At 36.6% G+C, this 25,434-nt stretch overlaps 1 protein-coding gene across 3 annotated transcripts in view; it reads right to left on the reverse strand.

Moving 5' to 3' along the window:
* Positions 1 to 25,434, reverse strand: part of gpc6b (glypican 6b) — a 92,929-nt gene that overhangs the window by 5,880 nt on the left and 61,615 nt on the right. For 2 of the 3 annotated variants that reach the window (XM_028436917.1, XM_028436919.1), the window contains 2 exons: positions 24,842 to 24,985; positions 23,869 to 23,898 (listed from right to left, as the gene is read on the reverse strand). In XM_028436917.1, coding sequence (XP_028292718.1) covers positions 23,869 to 23,898; positions 24,842 to 24,985 — 174 coding nt within the window. The remainder of the gene's footprint in view (positions 1 to 23,868; positions 23,899 to 24,841; positions 24,986 to 25,434) is intronic. The other variant, XM_028436918.1, reaches the window with a different exon arrangement.

The raw sequence follows: 25,434 nt of genomic DNA on the forward strand, positions 1-25,434 counted from the left end.
CATGGGAGAACAAATAGAAAATGAACCAGATCTGTGCTGAACTCTGGCATTAATAATGCATGATCTGAATGCTACAATACAACATTGACTGGTTATTTAGTGATGTCGGTGGGTTCAGTAACACAGCCTTACACCATGCTCAAGGATTATATTCAGATTATATTCCGATAAGCAGTAGACCATGTGAAAAGTGAAAAGTAATGTAGAAAAGTGTATCCGTACATCAATTGTTGAACCCCCCCCCCCCCCCCCAAAAAAAGTTATATAGAGCAAATGTAATTCTATAATTTAGAAAAAAAAACATTACCTATGAAAACATTTTACGTGTGGTGTATTGAATTTACAAATTAAAACACTGGTAAAACACAGCTTTTTTTTTCTTTCAAAAAACTCGTTTTCTTCTGAAACTACATCTTACCATTCTTTCAAAGAATAAAATTGAATTTTCCCCCTTTATTTTATTTTTTCCAACTCATTTTCTAACTCAGCAGAAGTGAAATGTGTTAAATACAGTATATTATAAATATAATTTCAGTGACCATTTTGTCAGCTTATTTTGGAGTACGTAGTGTTTTTTTCTTCTTCCAGTTTTACATATTAAAAATAAAATAGTATTATTATAAATATGAATCATAATAATAATAAAAAATCTTACATAAAAAGCACCATTATAAAGAGATCATGTGGCAGTCAAACATTCAAGTCTATACATTGTTAAAATCATTATTCTGTACCTTAAAAAATACAATAATACTTATAATATAATAATTATTTCATTTCTGCATAAGCATCTGTTGCAATAAAAAGACAACAGTTCCTGTCAGTGTATGTGGCCTTTTTTTTTTAATTGTTTTGATGTCAATTTAACCACATGCTAACTTTCATATTTTTTTTTTTTTTTTTTTATTTACACAGGGTGCATCTCATTTTAATAATGATAAACATTTCATCAAAGGGATTAGCAATTAATAGGTTTGAAACCCTGGGAGCTTCTAATTAACTCCCGACTTCCCAGTAAACACAGTTTTGGTTGATTTTCCCTGTGTTTCCTATTAAAGTTTGCATCATAAAAACTATAAAGACGATGGAGGCTTGCAGCAATAATTTCATCTCTGAATGTCAGACAAAAAAAAAATGCTCGTATGCACCGCGGCCATGCATGTGACAGAGTCAGATATCATTTCCTCACTTGAGACTGTAGCGCTCCAATCTTTCATCAAAAACACAGAATTTGACATATTTCACTGAAGCTGAAGGAAAGCCTGATAGCAGCAGGTCGGCCCCATTATCTGCTCCTTTCTGACTTGCTGTTGGCTTAAGTGAAATTGTAGTGAACCTGAGCAGAACATGAAAGGTGGTGTACTGACGGTGTGACGCTGCTGTAGGCCCCGACTCTGCTTTTGATGTGTTAATCCTGTCACACTGATGCCAAAGCACTTCAGCGGCTCTGATACTGCCCAGAGGGTCGAGGCTCAGCCCAGGAGACAGACTGGGAATGTTTGACTACTAAGCCGAGCACATACATTAGATTAACAAGTCAAAGATTCCCTCATGATATAAATATTTCATTAGGACTTCCATTAACCATCTTTCAGGCACTCTTACCTGTAAGTTTAAATAGACAGTTAACTTTCTATATGTACTGAGCAGGGTTGGGGTCAAAACTAATTGTAATTGGGGGGCCTGGGGACACTATAATGGGTGCAAACTCATTTTGGCCTTTAACTTTCACATTTTAAATCACATCTTCATAAACTTTATATCCGCGTGATCCCTAAATACAGTTGGATCTTCTGACATAGGCCACACCCAATCCCACGGCATATTGATCTTTGTAAGTCACTACACACATCAAAAACCTACTTTCTTGAACTCCTAGTTTCTAAGCTCTATATGCACTACACTTTGCACATACAATCTCCAGACTTGCCTGATCGTCCCAAGCCCGTCATCCTTCGTGACATACTTCCATGGGCTCCTCAAAACCTGGGGGCTGAGTCACATGATAAGGCTTGGTTCCCTTTCATAACTGCTTGCAGTTCTAGTTATTATTATTATTCTTACAAAAAAGTGATTGCATTTTTGAGGGCCTAAACACAATACATATTAGGACTGACGAAAAATGTGATATTTAGGGAGAATTGGACAAGTGAATGACTCAATGGCACCACCTTAAAAATTGTATTTGCCCCCAACTGGCACTGATGACATCACTTTGGAACTTCTGCAAAATTCTGACATCATCACTGACAGGCAGACATTCCTTACTTTTATAGAGATAAGTCTTGCATCCGACACTGCACTGTTAAACTACTTCACACATTGATATTTTTAGTTTAAACATACATGTTTATTTGGTTGTGTTATAAAACAATCTTGACAATAAAGTTGAATCTTTATAGACTGAAATATTTCTCTTAGCAGCCTGTTCACTTGGATGATGTTCTACGTTTATGGAACTTATTAAGAGTCTGTAAAGCTAAGTAGATGCTATATAATTATAGCAGCTTTCATTTGTATGCCAAAAAATTAGTTATGGTTTACCCCAACCCATCATTCATATTCATAGCGCCACCTATTGGTAAAAGTGAATCATAGGCATCATATTTGGACAGACGATTGCAGGAAAGTTTGTGATATAATCCTTACAAATGGTCGGCTACGTCTCAACACTAAAATTTCTGCCACACCCCGACACGCAACACACCTCAACGTGCGCCACTTCCCGACATGCATGTGATTGCAAGGGCCCGTTCAGTATAATTGGAATATAAAAAAAAATTTGCTGTTGTAATTGAGTTCAAATAATTGACTTTGTAATTGTAATTGCATGAAAATTCTACAAAAATTGTAATAACAATTATTAATCAGTTTCATATCAAGCTTTCCCACATTTTACTAATTAAAAATAAACAAATCTTGGGGTATACAAAAACACAAAAAAGGCTCAGACACCCACACCAACTATGATAAAACCTATATTTTCATTGATTAAGAAACATAAGGAGGGAACCAATAAAGGGGAAAGAAATTAGATGATAGATATTTGCTTTAGTGTATTTTACAGCTGATTTAGGACCTGTTATCAAAAGAGGTACTAACAGGAAGCTAACACAAGAGGAAGATGAACTTTTATTAGGTTACGTATTAAAGGCTTTGTAATTGTGATTAATTGTAATTGTATTTTAGCAACGGAGAACGTAATTGTAAGTGACTTTTTGAGGATAAGAAACAATTGTAATTGGAAAAAATGCTGGTCACTGTAATCATAATTGAGTTGTAATTGAACACGGATAATTGAAAATTTAATTGTAACTGAAAAATGTAATTGACCCCAACCCTGGTGCTGAGTACAAGGTCCACATATTTATCTTTGGCAAAGCTTTGCTATTTCAGCCAATGCCCACAAGGAAATTAGCTAGAAATAATATAATAGTTTGAAGTAAATAACTTCTCATTGAGAGTAGTGTGACATTACGTGAGTCATTACATTAAAATTAAAAAAACAGAAATCCATCCATCCATTTTCAGACCCACTTGCTCCTTTTTAGGATAATATTTGATAATAAAATGATCAAATGTATGAATTAAATCCTCTCCAATACCTGTTCTGACCTGTGCTGGTGTTGAAGATTCAATGGAGTATTCATGTTTTTGTGCTGACAGAGGAAGCATGCAGAGAACATGCAAACTCCCTAAAGAAAAATCACCTGTAAAAATGAATATGTAAATAAATAAATAAACAACCTCACCAACCTATTGAAAAATTCGACTAAAACAAGAAAAGAAAGAAATAAAGTGTCCATGTAAAAATGAATATGTAAATACAAAAATGTAATTAAATTAAAACAAATAAATAAAAAAAAACAGCCTCACCAACCTATTGAAAAATTCATCTAAAACAAGAAATCAAACTCAACCTTTGGTTCAATATTACCATCATTATTTCTTATAACCATATTAAAATCAGCATTTGCTTCTAATGTGGCAAATTTGGGAACGACATGTTGATTTACTGCCTAATAAATGTCATCGATTGTAATGTAAGTTGTAATCTGATTACTTTACAAGTCAGTAGTGATAATATTTTGGCTAATTCACATTAAGGCACTCTTTTTCTCTACTGCATATGACTGAGAGGGAGATTTTTAATCATTTTATTGTTGATGTAATGTTTTTAGCGCTGATTTTAAATGTTTCTACTGCTGATTTTAATGTGCTTATTGATTTTTAAAGTGTCAAATGTTTTCTGTGGCACTTTTTAAATCATGTAATTGCCTTGTGTATGAAATGCATTATACAAATACATTTGCCTCGCCTTGCCTAAATAAAACAACAAAAATACTTGGGCTGTAACTGAGTATAAAAACCAGAAGATGGCAGTGTTACTACAGGAAATGAGACCAAAGGAAACATGGGTAAATTATACTGAATCTGGCACTAGCAGTGTTTGCTAAAGATGTTTCTTTAACGTCATAATTCATCTCCACGAGGTCTGAAACGTATCGAGTACATGACGGGGAAGCAGATGTAAGAAGGAAGCCTAATGAAGCCTATAACGCTCCACTATGATCAGAGCTGGTGAGGAAGGAGATTCTCTTTATAATCAGCTGCTGACAGCACTGACATTCTCATTAAACTCCCAACCAAGATCACAGACACCACCGCCTCCATCCTCTCCTCACACTAGACTATCACACACTGTATCTGTTTCCACTGACACTCCAACAAATGACTTCCATCATGTTTTGCAGGAGATACAGTTTTCCTGATCATATTCATGACTCCATTAGTGTTTACCTATGAAATACAGTATTAGATATCAGACAACTTGTCATCACACTTTTTATATCTCTTGTATGTCACTTTTTTTAAATCACTTTTTCATTATTATTTACATAATTTTTAAAGGTTGCTCTGGTTTAGACTCACTCATGGCATGTCCTCATTGCATCAATTCATATTATCATTTTGACAAATTTTCCAATGGTTTCTTCTTCCTTCAGGTAGGAACTGTATAGTGGCATTAAAATTCATGTAAAAACAAAAAAAAAACAAAACATCAGATTGATGGATTGAACAGGTCAGCCAAATATGAAAAGAATATAGATAGATTTAAAACTATACTCACGGTCCTGTTAGTTTGTTTGGGCTCAAATAATGCAGTTGTTTTTTTGAGGGTTTTTGCCCTACATAATAATAATAATAATAATAATAATAATAATAATAATAATAAAAAAAAAATAAAAAAAAATAAAATAATAATAATATAAAAATCCATTATTGTTTATAATAATAGTAATTATTATAAAAAATAATGTTTTTTTAATTTGTGTATATATACTTTTCTCTTTCTCACACACACTCAAACATACCGTGTATTGTAATATGTAAATGTTTAGTTGTCGTCAATCGGTGTATTGTTATTGTTTCTGTCTTTGTCTTGCATGTTGCAACAAAAAAAAAAACAAAAAAAGAAAAAAAAAAACAGAAAACTAAGATATTCCCATAGTAAAACAATGTTTTTAGATGCAACATTTTAGCAGAAGATTAGCTATCAAAATGAGGAAAAAGACACTTAAAGGACACTTTCCACCTATTAGACTTGTTGAAGAAAACTCTGGGTGACAATAAAACAAAATAAGGATGTTTTGGGGATAATTGCAAATCAACATAATCAATACATTTATAAATACACATTTGTTATTATGACTAAAACAATACATTTTGTAGTATTTTGTGAATGTGCCTGTACTTTCCTCTTGTCTGGGGTCGTGATGCAGCTACAACAGGTTTCAGCACCTCCTGCGACCCTGTACACTACACGAAAAAGAGTGTATAGAAACGCAATGTCACACTTGTGTGAATATTAAGATTTGTGCTGTCTTGCATGACGGGAGAAATTAAACATATCTCTTGTCTTTGAGAGGAAGGCTAATCCTGTCGTGCCGTATGTGGCCCTGCTCTCGTTCTGCTTAACGCATCATGTCATTTATATTCAGACACGATGTAAAACACAGCGTTTTTGTGATGTAGTCATAAAAAGAACTGTCAGGGAAGATTATGCATTACACTCAGGCTTGTGGAGGTTTTTAGTCACCTAGAATACCCTGCAACAGTCACTGTTGTTTTTAATCTGTTGTTTTTGACTCATTAAAAAAAAAAAAAGAAAGACAATATTTGTAACAAAAGGCTAAATTTAGGATTTGAGGTTCCTATTACTGGTGTTTATACAGCAATTGTCAATGAAAAAGCTAAATAATAGGCCTTGTACTGCCTTGGATATTTTTGATTTGTTTGTTTATTCCATCATAACCAAAAACCCTGACGGCTTTAGTCGCTGCGCTTGTAATATTTAGCTTTTATCACATGGTTTCTGAGAGCATAATAAATATCTTCTTATACATGATAATAAAATAAAGCTTGTAAATCTATACAAAAACAACAAAATCAAACACAGCAGCATGTGGGCAGGGTTTCTGGGTGAAGAGGGAAATTAATCCACATTTGGTGCATTAATGGTATTAGCAATAGCAGAATGAACTATGAGTGCATTTGCACTGAACACTGACCTTGTTTATCTTCATTAGTAAACATGTATAATGTGAATATGTGGCAGAACAGTGCAATTTCACCATTTTTTGATGAGAAGAACAGCATTTGGGAATCTGAAAGAGGGAGCTTGATAGGTTTTGGTGACACGTATTTTAGATTTTTCAACCGCAAGCCGTGTTTTATAACAGGAACAAAACCACGCCATTTCACTGCACTTTACTTTTAAAGGCTTCATTTGGAGGAGAATGAGGAGATACAATAACATATGCTCAGCAGCCACTCTCTACTTCACACACCTTTCCTCCTGTGCCATATTTCCTAGTCTGTACTCCAGCTTCCTGTCACAAGTCGTATATTTCTTCATTGTGTTTTTTTTTCTCTTTCTGCCGCCTTACAAATTTTTCTGCACGGTCTCTGTTCTCCCTCTTAGCCACTTCCTTGTTACTTTAGCCCAAAGCAGATGTGATGGTTTCACGGCTATAGCTGACCTCTAATCTCAGACAAGAACTCCCATTCTGGAGACTTTGGAGGTAAATCCTTTGGTATCTTTATGCTCAATCCACCTCTCTTTCACTCTTCCTGCATATACCACAGTATAAAGCTAGTGTAGGACATTACTGAAGGTTGCCCTTTGGTACAAAAAAACTCCAACTACAGTAAGTGTAACAAAATAATCCCATTTCCTTTTGATTTTGTCAGGTGACGGTATACCACACCATACTACGTAAATATGTATGTGTTTAGATCATTAAAAGCATACTCCCCAATAAGACAGTAAAACATAGTGTAGATCAGTATTTGAAGGTCTTGTTACAATTTATTTTTTGCAAATTTGACACGTAACCACATAAACTAGAGATGGGCAACTTTTATCACAGCGGGGCCCATAAAAATGTGATTGTCTGGTCCTCTGGCCACATAATCAACATTAATATTAGCATTTAATATGAATATTTTTTGGAGTCATTTCATGTATTTTCTAAGTCAATATGTCTGTTTTGGTTATTATTTGGGTTTTTTGTTGTAATTTTATGAGTTTTTGGAGTTATTTTGTGAATTATGTTGGGCTTCATAATCCTTTAAATTGGCGATTTGTTTTTGTGGGCCACACAAAATTAGTCTGATGGCCTCATGTGACCCCTGAGCCACCAGTTGCACATGCCTGGCATAGACTATAGTCAGTATGCAACACAAAATTGCATTTCAAATTTAATTTTTCCAAACCTGAAATTAAACTGGCTGCATAGGTCAGACATTGGTCACTATCTAGAAAACAGTAATGGGCTAGCATGAATAAACAGAAAAAAGAAACACAGTATTTACCTGTAGCTATAACTAATTAGCTTTAAAAAAAAAAAAAAAACCTTTGTATGAGGAGAAGATTTTTCAAACAATAATCACGTTTTTCTTGCATGCGGTGTGCACACTGACTGATATGGCCCGTTTCCCAATGTACGACAACGGTATGATTGTTCTTTGCCATCTCCGAGGTTACAGCAGGAATGTGAGTAGGTTGTACTCCTTGACCAGTGTTTTATTTTTTTCCTGCCCTGGCCACATTCAGATCAAAAGGTGATGAGTCATTGGCTTTGAAGTGGCTGTTAAACTCCTGGCAACGGCACAATGTCACGGCTCAGGTTCTTTATCTGATTGTGGCTTGATGCCGTTTCAATAAAAAAGAAATGTGTGGTCGATCTATCTTGTAATGACTACACACACACACACACACATGCACACACACACGCACGCACGGCTGAAGCTGACCACAGTGTTGAAAGATGCCCTTGCTGCTCTGTCAGCTCTGCCTGTCCCTCCTTCAGAGATGTAAAGAAAGGTTAACTCTGCTAAAATAACAATTCCTCTTCTTCAAGTTTACAACTGGCATTTCTGCTTGACATAGAACATGTCCCTCTGCACCACGTCTGAGCTAATTTTGTCCGTGTTCAGCTTAATCATAGACTCGGCAGCAGGTCCTACCGCTGAACCACAAGGGGCAGACAACTCCTCAACCAAATTGTTTTCCCAGACAACTGCTGCTGGGTTTAAATAGATTTCATTTGATACAAATGCTGTATTCTTTCCTACATCTCAATTACAGATGTCACAGAGTCAGTGCTGCCCATGCACCGTCTCTCCCTGTCCAAAGACCACTGCGAGGACAGACCGAATACACACCCTGGAAGGAACGTAGTAAGAATAACTCTGCTTTGCCATCACATTTCCAATCGAGGTATAACGTTGACCGAGTCCATTTGAAAATCTAGTGTATTCTCTTGAGGTAAAACTGCCAACAAATCAACTGCCTTGGTATCAGGTATCAGGGGAGTAAAGCCCCGTGGGTGTTTATCCTTGCACATGGTTATTAAAGCTGGTGTCCAGCATGTCATAACAGCTTCTTCATTCGAAAAAGTCGGAGCACAAACAGCAGGTTCACCCGACCAGGTCTCGCATTTTAAAAGACCTCCTCCCCTAATGAAAACTTAGACAGTTGAAATAACATTGTCTTAGATGTAGCACTAAACACAACGACCTCTAGGGTGATGTTTGGTGAAGCCGTTGTTTCTGCTCCGTCATGTCTCCTTTGCCCTTGTCTTGAAATAGTCACCTCTAAAGTGTGTGGCAGAGCAGCTTGGAGCAGGTAACAACCAGAGTGCATTTGAAAGAGGTTGTCTGTTTTTATCCAATCAATAACCATCAACAGAGGGCAAAAGGAAATATGTTTCCCCTGTTTGACTTCCTAACAGATGAGACCTGGAGATTCATCACAACAATGTGTACTTTGCACACAGATGGAAATAGTAATGCTTTTACTGAGAGTTCAAGAGTGGTTTCACTCCTCCAATAATAAACTACATCCTAAATTAGAGCGTAAAACCATTTTATCGATTACTTTCTTCCTTCCTTCCTCTTCCTGCTTCACTTAATTGTAACTCCTTGCCAGAGGTGAAAGTAACAGATTACAAGTACTGACGTTACTGTAATTGAGTTGCTTTTATGAATACTTATACTTTTTTTAAGTACATTTCTAAATCAGTAATTTTACTTGTTCGTAGGTACGTTTTAAAAGAAGTAAAGTAATTTGTTACATTTTTATTTTGAATTTAATTAATTGGTGTTATTTTATTCTAAAAAAAGAATTGTACATCATGACAAACCTTTTATTTTATACAGATGCCTTTGTGGAAAATCAATTATGTTCCCTTTGTGCAAGATTTAATTATTCCTTTTTAAGTTTATACATGAGAGGTTTACTGTACGCAATGGAACCGTGGCAATTTTTATTAACAAAAATAAACGTGGGGGGGTGAAAGTAACTAGTAACCTTTACTTTGAGTACTATTTAATTGAGTTACATTTTATTTGTAGTACTTACTTGTACTTGAGTATAATTTCAAGGTAACAGTACTTCTACTTGAGTAGGATATGTCAGTACTCTTTACACCTCTGCTCGTTGTGTCCCATGTCAAAGTTTCCCACCTACACAAGTGACACAGACAAGCTGTAACCAGAGCAGTGAATTTCTGTCACTTCGTGCCGTGGCAGAAATGTCGAATTAATCAGAATTAAATCCCAGTGGACAAACCATAACATGTTACGAGTCATTAAGGGTTTCCTCACTTTTGAAGGTTGCTAATTATTATGGTAAATCAGCGACTGTGAAATAAATGTAGCCCTAAAGATAAATGTACTTCGGGGTATGAACATAAACACGACTTAATATATTGGAATCACTGAAAAATAATGAGGCTTCAAGTTTTGTACTAATGTATACCAGCTGGGTTGTGATCAAGAAAAACAAACTAAGGGGGCAATTTATTAAAAATTATATTCAAAATCAGTGTAAAACGTAGGCATCGTCCACGGGGATGTATGTAAGAAAAAGAAAAACGTGTATATTTAATTTATTTGCTCATTTGAGCTTTGGGCTAAAAGTGCTTACTTTTTTAACATAATTCCTGAGACTCATTAGATTTTCTACTTTGAATATCCTTCATATCGCTTTTCAGCAAAACAACGAATCAAATCTTGAATCTGTGGTGAACGTGAAAACTGACGTACCTTGAAATCAGACATATTGGAAAGAAAAAAAACAAGCAAATATACAAAAACTGATCAATCTTATAAATCATCATTACTGTGGTTTTTACAATAATTTTTTAATAGTACTTTATATCTAATTTCATAAAGATCAGAGTTACTGGACTAACTATGAAGTGTGTTTTCATAAAACCTGATCTCATATGGGCCAATCAGATTTTAGCAAATGTTACAACTGGTGTCTCATATGTACAGCTAAAATGGTGTTGTGTCTGAAAAAACTGCAATACATTTGCATTTTGCTCAGTTCATTGCTTTCGATTTTTTATTTATTTTTTTAAAAATCCAGGGAAAAGTAAGGGTTAATAGATTTCAAACAACATTTTGGCTTTTTTTGTTGCACTTAAATTCGTCTTTCAAGTTGAAATATATTAATTAAATTAAAGCACTCATTTAGAATTCACTTTAAATCTTTATCATTTAAAGAGTTTTTCTCATGTTTTGTCAAAACAGCTGACAATTGATTTGTTGAAGAGTCACTAAAACACAGATCCTTCAAATCGTGAGTGTAGAATCAATAACACTTTCGTTTTATGTCAATATTTGTTATACAACGTTGTCCAACATAATTCAGTGAGAAATAGCACTCCATGACAAGTTAAGCCCCTGGAATTATTAGCTAATCATGTGATTAGGTAATCAATGATTGTATACTATCTGATGGGACATTAAATCGAAATACCTAGATCGGAGTAACATTACAAACTACATTACAAGAGCCTTATTTTGATGGAGCAAAACGTGATCGATTTTTCTTCTTTGGCGCCATGGACACTTAGATCATTTCTGTCTGAAGTTTGCATGTTCTCCCCATGCTTGATTGGGTTTTCCCCGGGTACCCTTTTTCGCTCCCACAATTCAAAAACATGTTTGTTAGGCATATGCTAGTTGGTGCTAATAACAAAAAACCAGATTCCGCCTTAAACACGATGCATTAACCTAATCTCTACCTTTGACCACAAACAAGTGCGCTCTTGGGCTTTCGGTGACATTACATAAAATCCATTCTTGTCAATAGAACTAGCCATGTTTCACAATAAAGGACAAGCATGTGTACTGGTGTGCCCTGTGATGTATCAATTTGCTGCAAATGAAAAGGAGCTTTAGTAGGTCACAGTTAGCGGCTCATTTTTTACATATTATTGCCTCAAACCATTTGCTAGTTCCCATGGTAACTCCGCAATTTGGCAAAATGGGGTATCGTGGTTAGCGAAATTTATCATACAGTGATCCAACAGAATATTGATGAAACGGTGGTGGGTTAGCGCATGTGATTTGCCCAAGGCTGCGACTGAAGTTTGAAAAAAGGTAGATGATTAAAGGGAAGCTATGCTGTGTGGAGAACAGAACAATCATTGGCAAGCCCGCTTTCCCCTGCTGCCCCGGTTCCCCTGAGAGGGGGGGAGCCCGGAGTGTAATAGGGCCAATGTGCCTCATTAATGTATTGACGCATATGAAAAGTATCAGAGCCATTACAGCATAGACATTAGTCCATGAGGAAGAGATGAATACACAAAGACTATATAAGAAATTACTTAAGTGGGCTGTTTTTTTTCCTGTGACTATACCTTGAAACAGAAAAAAACTGATTACTTGTATAACCCAAATTATACGCGTGTAAAACAACCCTCTACTCAGTCAAAAATGATTCCTGCAAGGTGTTTTAAATTTTACTGCTAGAAGCTTTGCTATAATTTGGTCATTTTGCTCAAATATTCCTTGCGACCCTGAAAAGGAACAAAACATTTTTGTTTAAAATATCCTTTTTTTTATTGATCTTAAGTAATTTTCTAATTTCCCGAGACACTGAATTTTGGGTTTTCATTATCTGTAAGCCAAAATCATCAAAATTTTAAGAAATAAAGGCTTGAAATATTTCCTATGTATCATGAGCCTATATCATTTATGGGTTTGACTTTCTGAAATGAGCGACAAAAAATATTGAACATTTTCATGATATTCTATTTTTTTTTTTTATTTGTACCTGTATGTATACATAATCTGACAGTTGAAGCCAATTGTCCATGAGCTTTATACATTTTGGAAGTCAAGGGCCTGTCAAGTTTTTTTTCTAACTTGCTTTTGAGTCATTTTGGCACACTTCATAGTTTTAAAATGTGATCCAAAATAAGTCAGATGTGTAAATCTGATGATTCATTTGGAGGAAATCTTAGTGAGTACCAAGAACAACCATTGGGAAGGTGGGAAGTACTTTCCTATTCATGGCATTAATCTGCTCTCCTTCTGCTATAATAATCTGTGAAGGTTTGCAGCCTCTCAAGTCGTAGTGAATGTGTTACACTTAGTCAAATGCAAGTGGACATACAGGGAAGTGCTCACAAGTTCCTCTGCTGTCCTCCTGACTTAGTTGAAGCCCCAAAGTACACTCAGCACAAGTCTTGTTTCTTTTGCTTAATGTCTAATGGTCATAAGCATTCTGTGTTAGTTGCCCCCCTTGACTGTCTTTCAGCAAGATCACAGGCACCTTCTTTGAGTTCTGTCAGCATAATTTTTTTTTTTTCCAACAGTTTGACATACGCCACTCTGGTGCATCTCCTTGCACAATGATCAGGAATGTAGAAACTGTTTAAAGAAAGGATTGCTTGATGGATATAGACTCCACTTCCATACTCATTTAACTCATTGAGTGCCATTCACGTGTATATACGAGAATTGGTTTAGTAACGTGAAGTGCCATTCCCGTATCTAAACGTGAATTGTGTTTTTCAGCTGGGGTTGCTAGGAGACATTGTGACGAAGCTCTCCGGTGAATATCTAACTTGTACTATGATGTAGTGACCAACTGGTGACATGTAGGTGGCAGCAGCGCACCTTTGGATAAGAGATCACCCATGATGAGCAGAGCTCAAACGGAGAGAAAAGGAGTTTACGAGACAGAAAATGGCGCTACGAGAGTTGATGCTGAAGTTCCCAGCAGCGCACACTCAACCAGAACATGCGTGGAACTAAGTGGACTATTGAGAGTGTGGTGATGGTGAAAGAAAACGTTCAAAAAAACGGGGCAAGCAGTGACACTCCGCATGTCCGGGAGGAGGAGACTGACGGGGGGAGAGACTTGGAGGAAGGCCAAAATACAGCAAACCATTCAACTTTGACATAGATAGCAAAATAATAATAATGTTGCCATCACACGCCCGGTCTCAGTGTTGTTTTTGTAGTTTTATAGTTGGAAGCCAATGTTAGGGTGTCCCTAAAGAAAAAAAATGCTTTAAAGTCACAAATAGGTTTTTTCAGAAAAAGCTGTTTTTCTCAGCTTTTTGTGACAAACTGGTGATTTGTGTGAAACTTGCCTCAATTCAACTGCTGATTACGGAAGAACAAAACAAGATAGAAACAAAATTATTTTTTCTGATGAAAGTAGAGTCAGATGTCAGATTGTCATAGTACAAAATATTCTGTGGGTTTAAAAATCTGTCAAAATGCTCTAAAACGGCTGGCATTAGAAATTTTTAAACTGGCTGGCACTGAATGAGTTAATGTACAACTCAATGTCATCCTGAAGGTAGTGATTTTTATCCAGGCAACCAGAGCTACACTCATTGACACCATGATAATCATGTTGAGCATTTTGACCTCGGTGAAAAACGTTATTTGCAGTTACCGTGACTACTGGTCACTTCAAGTGATTAACTGTACCTCTGTAAAAACATCTGGTTTGCTAGGAAGTGGGTAGTCTGATTCATACAACCACAATTAGCCTCAGAAAAACAATTATATTTCTTGAAAAATAATAACTGTTAAACAACAATTGTGCTGCACCATCGTCACACAGTAGGATGCATTCAGAGATGGTGTTATGCAAAAATAATTATAGCAAGCCAAGGCCACTGTGGGACGGCATGGTGATGCAGTGTTTAGCCCAGAAAACATTATTTGGACCTTTCTGTGTAGAGTTTCTATGTGCTTGCATTGGTTTTCTCCAAAACTCCAAAAGCAGGTATATCCAGTTAATTGGCGTAGCTAAAATTGCACATGGAGGAGTGAATGAGTAAACCACTGTGGTTATAGTTTATCCACATATTTCACTAAAAATAAATCTAACTAAATTAATCAAAACCTATTTTCTGTGATTTGATAATGTAAAGAAGTTATTTTTTTATTAAGCATGCTATAAGCAAGTGAGCGCCTCATAATAGAAATAACTTTGTGATGTTATGCAAAGAAAAAGTGTTTGTTTTGTAAATGCTATCACAGATGAAGGTTATTCACTTTTGAGAGTTTTATGTTACAGTATGTTAACATAGCATGTTATGCATTATGCACATAACATGCTAAACACTGGTGGTTCCTTCTCATAGCAATTATCAATAAAATACAAAAAAAACATCACCAGTTTTATTTAAAACGTACCACAAACATTTCCATGGTCAAAATGAAGTACCCGCCTTCAACCTTTTCCCACAGTATCTCCACCCAAGTTCATTGGTTTCCTGCCTGACAACAAGCACACAAAGCCCCAAGCTTAAAAATGCTGTTTTACAGACCTGTGGTCGTACCGTATAAGTAAATAATCCGTCTGCATGTGGGAAGTTTTGAATTACTCATCTAAAAGCCTGGAAAAGGAGCATATTGAGTAATGTCTCGGAGCACAGACATGCACGTACACCACTGGCTCTGGGTTGTTTAGCTTTTTTTTTTCATCGAGTTTTCATATTCGTAAGCACAACAAAAGATGATGCTCAAAAAAGAGACACACCAACAGTAAACACAGCTGGAAGATATAGATGGTGGTCTCTTGATTATGTCTACATTGGTAAGGACTTGTTTTGCTCTTTTGTTCTCGTCATAACAAAACACATACAACACTAAACACTTTTTTTTAAAAACCAACATTCCAAAAATGACAGGAAACTGATTTTATTTACTGGAAAAAATAATTCTGTTTGCAATGTACACAAAGTTGAAATAATTAATTTTTCTTTTCTAAAACTCTCTTGGAATACATTCCTATTTGCAACAGCTCATGTACAGGTGGTAAGTTTTAATGTTATTACTTTTATTTTTGCTTGTAACATGGGAACATTTCAATTTAAAGAAAACTATTTCCATGCCACATAAGCACAGTCCAATGGTTTCTTTTGTTTTTCTGTGTTGTCTTAGAAAATAGCATCAGCTATGCTAGAAATTGTGGAATCTCCATAATTGCACGGCTCGGTGAGTTAGAGGATGGTGCTGTGGATAGGCCCACTTGATTCCCATTAAACTACATCCAAAACTCTAAGGATTCAGTGGTTTTAACATGCTTTTGGACCGCTGAAATACTGTATAATCACAGAGGTCAAGACTGTTATTACCAAACTGAATATTGAAAATAGATAAGTTTTAACATATTCCAAAATACAAAAAGTACAAGCCATTTTCCATTTTTCACCATCTTCATTCACTTCTGATTAAGGCTGTCTTCATACAGTGCTTATTGGAGATATAGAGAGCCGGTGCCCACATATTGACAGGAAGATGAGACAGACCCTGAACACAACACTGATTTGCCACAAAGCAAACAAACAGACAATCACACAGCCAGTGCTAAGAGCTATTTATCGACCTCAGTGGTAAGAAAGTAGAGTTCCTGCAAACAAAACAAAAAAAATCACAAGTATGCAAGAAGACAAAAGTCAAGTGAAAGCCTTCCCTGCTGCTCGGCAAGGCTGCTAGAAGAATTGATCGTCCATGCTGCCATATTTTCTTTGTGAGAGAGAGCTCGCCGTGAGGACTACGCTGATTGCCTCTTTGTGACTTAACAGTCTCCCACCTATTGAACTCCACACGAGGACGATAAATAGCAATGCAGGAATGAGCTAAGAAAGTTCTGCCAGTATATACATATTTCTCAGAAGTCACAAGTCTGGCTTTTCTGGCAATAATCGACTGCAAATATTAACAGCCACCATTTGTTTTCACCTAAACTAAAGGGAGGTGAATGTATTTGTTAAAAAAGGTCTCAAAAATCTATAGTAGTGGCATTGTAATCACATTATTGATAGTTAATTACAATTATGGTGTAATTAAAATTGTAAAAAATCTGTTGCTGTTGTAATTGTAATGAAATTGTAATTGAGTTTAGATAATTGACTTTGTAGGTGCCATGAAAATTCTAACAAAACATGTCAATTATAATTTAAAGCAAAACTGGGGAACCATGTACAGTTCTACACAAGTTAACAATTATTCAATTACGTTTCATATCAAGCTTTCCTACATTTTACCATTTAAAAAAAATAAATTAATTGAAAACTAGGGGTATACTGACACAAAAAGGCTCAAAATAATAAAACCTATATTGTCATTGATTATGAAGCCTAACAAAGTATCCAAGAGATAGGACGAAACTTAGATGATAGATAATATTTTTAGTGTAAGCTAAAACAATAGGAATGTTAACTTTTATATTAGATTATTTATTTCAGGCTCAGTAATTGAACTTTAGTAATTGAGAACGCAATTGTAACTGGCTTTCTGAGGATAAAAAATAATTGTAATTTGAGAAAATGCTGCTCACTGTAATCGTAATCAAATTGTGATTGAACATGGGTCTTTGAAAACATAATTGTAACTGAAAAATGACTGGCTGACAATGCAGCTTATCCTCAGCTTTTAAGTTTAATGTGACAACAACTCAGGATGGAAATATGGAAACCATAACCTTGCTCTCTGCCATTGTGCTGACACAATGAGAACCAGTGCAACAACGTATTCAAATATGCTCGTAGTTTTATTATTGTTTATAACAGGCTTCCTTATCTACCGCTGACATCCTGAAGAACTCATTCTCTGTTTTACCACAATATATTTTCTTCTACAACTGACAGCTCTTGTGATAGTAGAACTGTCAGCTAAAAAAACACTGTCTGTCTAATAAATACAGGTCTCTGATGTGGGAAATCACCACATCCCAGATCCATGTAGCAATACTGAAGGTATGAGCTCTGTAAGGTTTCAGTGATCCTCCTGGGGACTTTGACAGGGTGTTAATCAAATACGTGAAAAAAAAAAATCCATGTAACATAAATCTGGCTTTGGAAAGAAAATCAATAAAAACTGTGAAACTTTTTCTTGACTCGGCAATGATTTATCAGATCTCCTCAACAAATTGATTTTTGTGGTGACTATCGCATTTTGGTGCAATATCCGACATAACTGAACCATAAACACAGTAATTTGCAATGATCAGCACTGTCTGTCTGCTTTGGCTGATGTTGAGTAGTGGAATACACAAAGAAAGTGACATAACTGAGAAAAACTTGGGTAAAAAATAACAACTACTGAATATAAGTGTTAACTGGTGTCTGACGTTTAAATGTTCTCATGTTTACTTGGAGGTTTAATATAACCCTACAAAAAAATATATTTTTAATGTCATAAAATAGTTTTTTGATAATCAATCAAATCATTTTAAACAAATTATTCCCTGCAGGGAAAGTCTGTGACCTTGATTTGCACCATTGTGCTATACAAATAAAAACGAAACCATGTCCTGCACAAGGAAGACACCAAGTAGCAATAAAACTACAGAAAATTGAACAGCACAAAACTTGTTACAAATGCCTGCTACCAATGCAAAATGAAAAGCCCCACTTCTTATCTTTAATGTGCCTAAGAGCCAGGCAGTCTGTTGTGCTTTTATTCCCTCTTTGGACTTTAAAATCTCCATTTCTCTCCAAGCATTGAGGGTGTGTGCTCTGACAGAATGTCAGGCAATTAAACAGTCATGCCTCATTGAGCTGGAGGTGGGCCTGCTCCTCCAGGCTGTTCGAAAGGCAACAGAAGAGAAGAACACACTCCCCCACATCACTTCTTGACTCTCAAGCAGTAAATTCATAACAAGAAGTTATCATCAATTGGCATTTCTCACTATTTTGACCAGGCTGACCAGGCTGACTGTTAGAGATAGTTTATCTGGCTATATTGCATGTAAGACTATTCCCGTTTGTCTTGGGTGTTGGCCAAACAAACATAAGCCGATTGGCTGACGTGCAAGGATCATCACTGAACTTGGCTCACCTGGTTTTAAAAGACGTGGAACATCTGTCGTTCTAGCCTAGCTCTTCACGCCATGTTTGAGGCTTGGATTGGGAATTTTAATAAATTGAGGGTAATGTTTTTTGGAAATTCTTGCGTGAGACATGGGGAATGGAAGAGCAAAATGTGTCTTCCAACACTAATCACAGTGCAGCAAGGGTTGGCAAGTTGGGAAATCCCTCAGTCAATTAGAAGGAAAGTACCTCCGCTAATAAGAGGACAAATACAAGTGGCCAGTCAAGTTTTGTGAATAAATGAACTGCTTTAAATAGCTACCTGACTTGAAACAAGATCTACTTGAAAAGATCTTTAGTTTTAGTGACATGTTAGATACCGCAGGATATAATACAGAAAAGTGTTAATTTCTCAAAAATGCATGAAACAGTGAATTGATACTTTGCCAAAGTATTTTAACTAACACCCAGAGAGCGCAAACCTCAGCCAAGCACCAAATATCCTCTTTGCCTCTATATGCAGTTATCTGGATTGTAAGCATTTGCTATCATCATTAATAACAATACAGTAGATCCAAATGTATGGGCACCCGCATCGGAAAATCACAATGAAATGCGTAATCCGGATCTGATCCGAATAAAACTCGGTGGGTTAATGGAAGAACCAACCTGACTTAACTGAGTCAAGAGTTGTGAATTTCTGAAATTTCACCAATGACATGATAGCAGTTTTTCAATTATTGAAACTGATCCAGAACTACTATATTGATCCAGATCCCCTCCAAGATTTAACAGAATCTTCAATGGCCAAAGCGGTTTATCTTTGGCTAAAATTCTGCCAAGCTCTGTTAAGCACTATTGATGTCATCCTGCCAACAGACAAACAAATACATAAATGTCGGTGAAAGAATGACCTCCGTAGCGGTGACTTTTTGGGATCAGACAGGGTTTAGCATGTTTAGCAGAGTTCTAGTCAATGGTTCAACAGTGACTGAAAACAAGAACAATGTGTGACGCTACCCTGGGTTGTATGAATGAGAGGTGTGCTCACAGTCTTGAAAATAAGACTGCAGAATACGACAACAGTAGCGATTCTTGACACGTACAAGAGTTGTTAGAAATTGAAAAAGTAAACACTTTAGCTTGGCCACGTACAGCCGCTGATGAGAATGGAACAGAACACCTACAGAGTATTTCAAAGAAAGGTAGAAGAACAAAAGCTCTCATGCAGAAAGTGGCTGTCAGTATGTCAAACTTTTCCACTCTTAAGGTTCTTACTAAATACCAGCATTAGTGATATTTTCAGAAGCAGAGTGGTTTATTTCAAGTCAAACCAACCCTTTCCTTCCTCGCAACATATAGCACCCAAATCCAGATGGAATAAAATACAGTGTAGCGGAGTATTTAGTAAATAAAATTCACTTCCAACACGTATGGAGACCAGCACAGAACTAAAATTGGGCTTGGGTCATAATTAAGTAACCACAAAGTTCCGCAGTTAAAACAAATGTTTAAAAAAGTGAATTTCACAACAGAAAATAAACATCTAAATCAGATGGTCAAGTCTCAGCTGACACTATGAGCTTGGGGCTCAACAAAGGTTAAATTTATGAGTTAAAAGAAAGAATTCTGGCAATACATAAATGTTGTCAAATGAGCAAACTCTCTTAGTGCCTGTGTGGGTGGCTTAAAAACGAGGTGGGCTCAGGCTTGTTAGTGCAGTGTTGCTTTGGCATTAGAGCAAGTGGTTAAAAAAAAGCAATTGAATCTGTGGTTTAAAACAGAGAATCAAGGCAAGCCAGTATGGGGGTACATTCAGCCTGCAGTCACAAACAGACATCTTCATACAAGTGTCGCTTTTGTTTTCCAATCTCAAAAAATAAAGTGTTAGCAGTAGCCAAACCTTTTCTCCACCCACTTCAGATAAAATGAGAATCTAGACTGGAAAAATTGGGGTGATTGTGGACAATTTGAGGAGAATGGTAATATGAAGGATATGCAGAAGTTTGAGGTAGTAACTAAGGCAATATGATAAAACAATCATTCATTTGATGATACGAGCATGCAAGTTGACAGAAATGAGGATGGAAGAGTGTATTTTCAGAATATGTGAATAATGTATAGTGTGTAGTGCAGTGTATAGTGTATAATCAAAACATTTTTGAAGCCAATCCACAGACAACAGTCAGAAATTCTAGTGTGTATATGTATATATTCTGTTTTATTGCTTTTTTTGTATATTCGTATATGTACATATTCTGTTTTATTGTTTCTGTTGTGCAATTTCCTTTCTTGCTATATGTCTTCCCTCTTTCCATCTGTACTGTGTACAGGCCCATATCTTCCTATTCATCTGCTGCTGATACTCTGCAAATTTCCCCTTTGTTGTTGAACAAATAAAGGTTAACTTTATCTTTAATAAAGTGCTAACCAACTGGAATTCAACATGCTGGTCATTTTCCCACATGGCGGCCATGCAACTTAAACTCAGAGCAGTTAGTATTGATTTCAAATTTTGTTTTTCTTTACCAAAGCATTCCTGAATTACATTTTATGAAGATTTCCAGGTTCCATGGTGGCCATTTTTTACAAGATGGCCACTGTCACGGAGGGAGCTGTGACTCTCACACTATGGGTAGTGAGCACAGTCAGCTAATGCTAGCAGCTAAACATCTGTTTACTTGTTGCTACTATCTGTCTGTTAAAGTTGCAAAAGGTGTGAAGACTGCCCTGTTAGAATTAGGGATTTAAGATTGGAAGCTCGAGTGGGAACGCAGGGTGGTCGAGAAAAGGAACATACACACAATATATACATTTTGGAGGCGTTAGTGGAAGAAGAGATTTGACATATTTGTAACCTGGAGGTATTTTAAATCCTATTATTGATTCAGAGTTTAGATTGTAGTTACTGGAAATATAATGTACAATACCTATCTTAGTTTCTATTCTAATAGGCCTAATGGTTAAAGGTAGGGTAGACGATTTTCGAAAGCTAGCATGATTTTGAATGTAGCCTCCCCCTTCCCCCTCCCCTCTGTGCTCCGTCTCACTCAGCGCCGCTGCTGTAGAAGCAGACCTCAGCTCGCCGCTGGTATTGTGTAGAAACTTTGTTGTCTCATGTCTCATTCAGCAGAAAGTAAACAATAAACTTTACCATTATATGTGTTAAAAAAACATGACCAAAAACTCTGTTTTAACTGTCAGCTGTGATGCGCTTTCAGTGTGAGCTTGTGCATGCGAGGGATCGAGAACGAGTAGGGAGACGTGATTGGTTTAAAAAAATGGTTCGTTTGTTTCCATTGGTCGAAGTTATTACAGGTTTACAGCCGTTACAGTTGATGGATTTTCTTCGTTCCTTTTTCAGAGCACATAAGATCTTGATTTCTATCAGGACATAAAGACAATTTCAAACAAAAACTTAAAAAGTACATCTGGACAAAATCACCTACCCTAGCTTTAATTATTCCCCCAACTGACCCAAAACAAAATTATGCAATGACAAGTAGATTAAATCAGACTGTGCAACAGAGAGAACATAGAAGCTGATGTTGAAATCTTTTTGCATGGTAATAAGATATCATCAGGTCAGATGCATGTATACCTTATTGGTTTCCAAGTAGAATAAATGATGGGCCACTGTGACTTTAGCTTCATCATTTTTATTCACTCCCTGACTCGGACCACACCCTTCACCGTACTTGCTCTGGCTGCCCTTTTGTCCATCATTGGTGCTCCATGTATTTAAGTGTGGTGTGGTGTGGTGTAGAAGGGATTGTTGGTCGGGTATGTTGTCGCATGACTGTCTAGCCTCTTGGGTTAGCCATAGAAGTCATAGTTTATGACTTAGTCACCGATATGTTTATAGGTTGTTTAGCCAGTCAGTTTGTTTTCTTGTGCCTGTATCTCTAAACCACATCTTGTTTCACCAAGAACAGCCTCGATAACCTCCTGTGCCCAGGAGCTTGGGATTCAAAGTTTTGCCTCTTTATTTAATATCCGTGTATGGTTCAGCAACTAAGTTAGTCTATCTGTTATGATGCTCTGTAACGGAGAGTAGGGAAAAAGGAGTCCGAATAATCAGTCAAATATGGTATGTCTTACAGATTTTGGAAAAAAAAAATCATACTTTACAGCTGTCTGAGGTAGGGTTGGGGTTCAATTATACAGTAATTGTAATTGTAAAATTGATAATTAAATAGTAATTCAATTGTAATTGACTTTAGATAACTTTGTAAAATTGTAATTGGCATGGATATTCTATACAAATATAATTTATAGCAAAACTGGGGAACCATGTTACAGTTCTATGTAAAGTTCTACGCATATGTAGTTAATTATTAAAAAATGTTTCATATCAAGCTTTCCCACATTTTACTATTTAAAAAAAAAAAAATCTAGGGCCATACAGACACCAAAAATATTAAACCTATATTTTCATTGATTAGGAAGCCAAATTGTAAATATTTGTAATTGAACTTCAGTAATTGAGAACCTAATTGTAATTGACTTTTTGAGGATAAAAAACAATGTATTCGTAATTGAACACTGATAATTTAAAAAGGTAATTGTATCTGAAAAATGTGGTCTGGGTAACACAATTTTCTATTTAAGCAAACTGGTTTAATCATATTCTGTAAAATATCTTTTTGTAACAAAAGGATTTTTTTTTTGTCAAGAAATGTCATTATTCCTGAGCTGTTTTAGTAAAAGCTATCGCTAACATTGGTCCACCAACACCTCCCAGCTTTCTCCTCTGTGAGCTCTGATGGGCTTGGGCTGATTGGCTTTGGTCCTTAAGGAGTTGACTCTATTAGCTACAGCAATGCGGGTCCTGGACTGAGATGTGTATCGAATAAATACGGTGTTTGACCAGATTTTATGTTGAATCTCGGGGAGGGATTCTGCCAAGCTGAGGACACAAAGGCACAGGTCTTGTTGAAAAGTGCAACTTGTGCACCATACAATCGAATAATTTCACTACATCAGTATTCTAGTGGGTTTCTATACAGAGTTTTAATGAGTGTGTCGGAGGTCAGAAATGATACCGTAACACCGAGCACCTCAGCAGCTATTTGTCTTGGATCGAGATGTCACAATGATGCTTCGAAAATAGTCCCACACAACATTAAAACACAATTTTCTCCCAGCCCTTGATGAACAACAAGTTGTGACAACACTTCCTGACAACAACAGGGGTGTAAAAAAAATTATTGAACCTTACACTGTGTTGCATTGCATTCCAAACAATCCTCTGGGTTGCAGCAGAAAGACAAGGAAACAGAAAATCTTCATTAATTCAGTGTTGGGGGAAGAAATAATTGGTGGACACAAAAAGCTAAGAAGCAACATGTTCTATACAACACATCAAAAATACATTAGGAATAAAATAGGATTTGCAATAGTGCAATTAGTATCAAATACAACAAATAGCCCACTTGTTGGTTGGGGATTTTAACAGCTATGAGGGAAGAATATAGCCTAATAATAACAAACATAAAGCATCATATTTTAAAACACAGTGGGGGAGGCTGTTTGTGTTTAACTCATCTTATCATTCCAACATTCAAGGAGTCAACAACATAAAAAAAAGGACATAAATAGTGATGAATAAAAAAAAAAGTACAGTTTCAAACTGAAAAGATTCACTAGTAAAAGAAGTGAAGAGAGAAGGGCAGAGTAGCTGCAAAGGTATAATCCATGATGAGAACTGTCTCTCAGCTGAATTGGACTGTCAGCCTCATGTTAACCTTTACCCCACTGCTGCATTTTAGGTTTCAAGGTTGTTTGAGATGGAAATCCATGTGTCAAGATCGTATTGAGCAAACATACAGATAATCAGACAGAAAATAAAGGTGTGCTTTAGAGCAACAATTGATATGGTGAGCCGCACAAAATCCATCCACCCCCTTTCATCCTTCTCTTTTCTGTTTGCCAAATACACAGAGAAGAGAAGGGCAGTGCACACACCTTACTTTGGCCTCATGGGCTAAAGCCGTTTGATTCGTTAACAAACACAAATCGATAGAGGGGCCTGAACGGTGGACAAGTACAAAGAATTAATTTCCGGCTCCAGGGGCTTACGATGGCAAATCACCAGCTTTAATCAACAGTGTCAAGTCAGAAAGACAAATGATGTTTACACTGAAGCACGGTGTCTTGCCTGAAAACAGCAGCATTGGCTTTTGTCCTCTTACCAGTCTGTCGAGGCTCGTGCCAGCTGCTGTGGTTGGCCGCTCCTCTGGGCTGTACGGCCTGAAGCGGGCGTTGAACACATCCGAAACCCCACGAGCAGACCTTATGATTTCTGCGGGTTTCGGCTGGCCGCAACCTTGGAAAACCTGCAATTAGAAAAACATGGACACCCCACCGTCAGTGATTTAAAAGATTTTAGATGCAGAAAATAGGAAAAAAAACAACAACACAGTTTTAAAAGGTCCTGTGAATCATTCTTCGTACAGTTATGCAGTGACAGCGCCTTACTGAAAGTGGAGGTCACCACGTTGATGGGTGATTCAACTAGGAGCTGTTGACCAAAGTTATTTAGGATGGCAGTGTTAAGATTTTACGGGCTTGGGGGAAACAAAACATACATTTAAACCTTCAACACAACTGCATCTGTTGCCTTTGAAAGCCAACTGAGCATTTTGCTTGGAATAGAACCTGGCATCCAAATCCACGTAGGCTGAGAGAAATTCTTTAGCACCGCCACCAATATTTTTGTTGCCGAGTGCAATTTTGTGGGCAAAGAAAAATGCCAAAACAGAACGGAAATACGTCAAAAATACTG

This window comes from Gouania willdenowi, chromosome 21 (genome assembly GCF_900634775.1).
Source record: "Gouania willdenowi chromosome 21, fGouWil2.1, whole genome shotgun sequence".
Lineage (NCBI taxonomy): Eukaryota > Metazoa > Chordata > Actinopteri > Blenniiformes > Gobiesocidae > Gouania > Gouania willdenowi.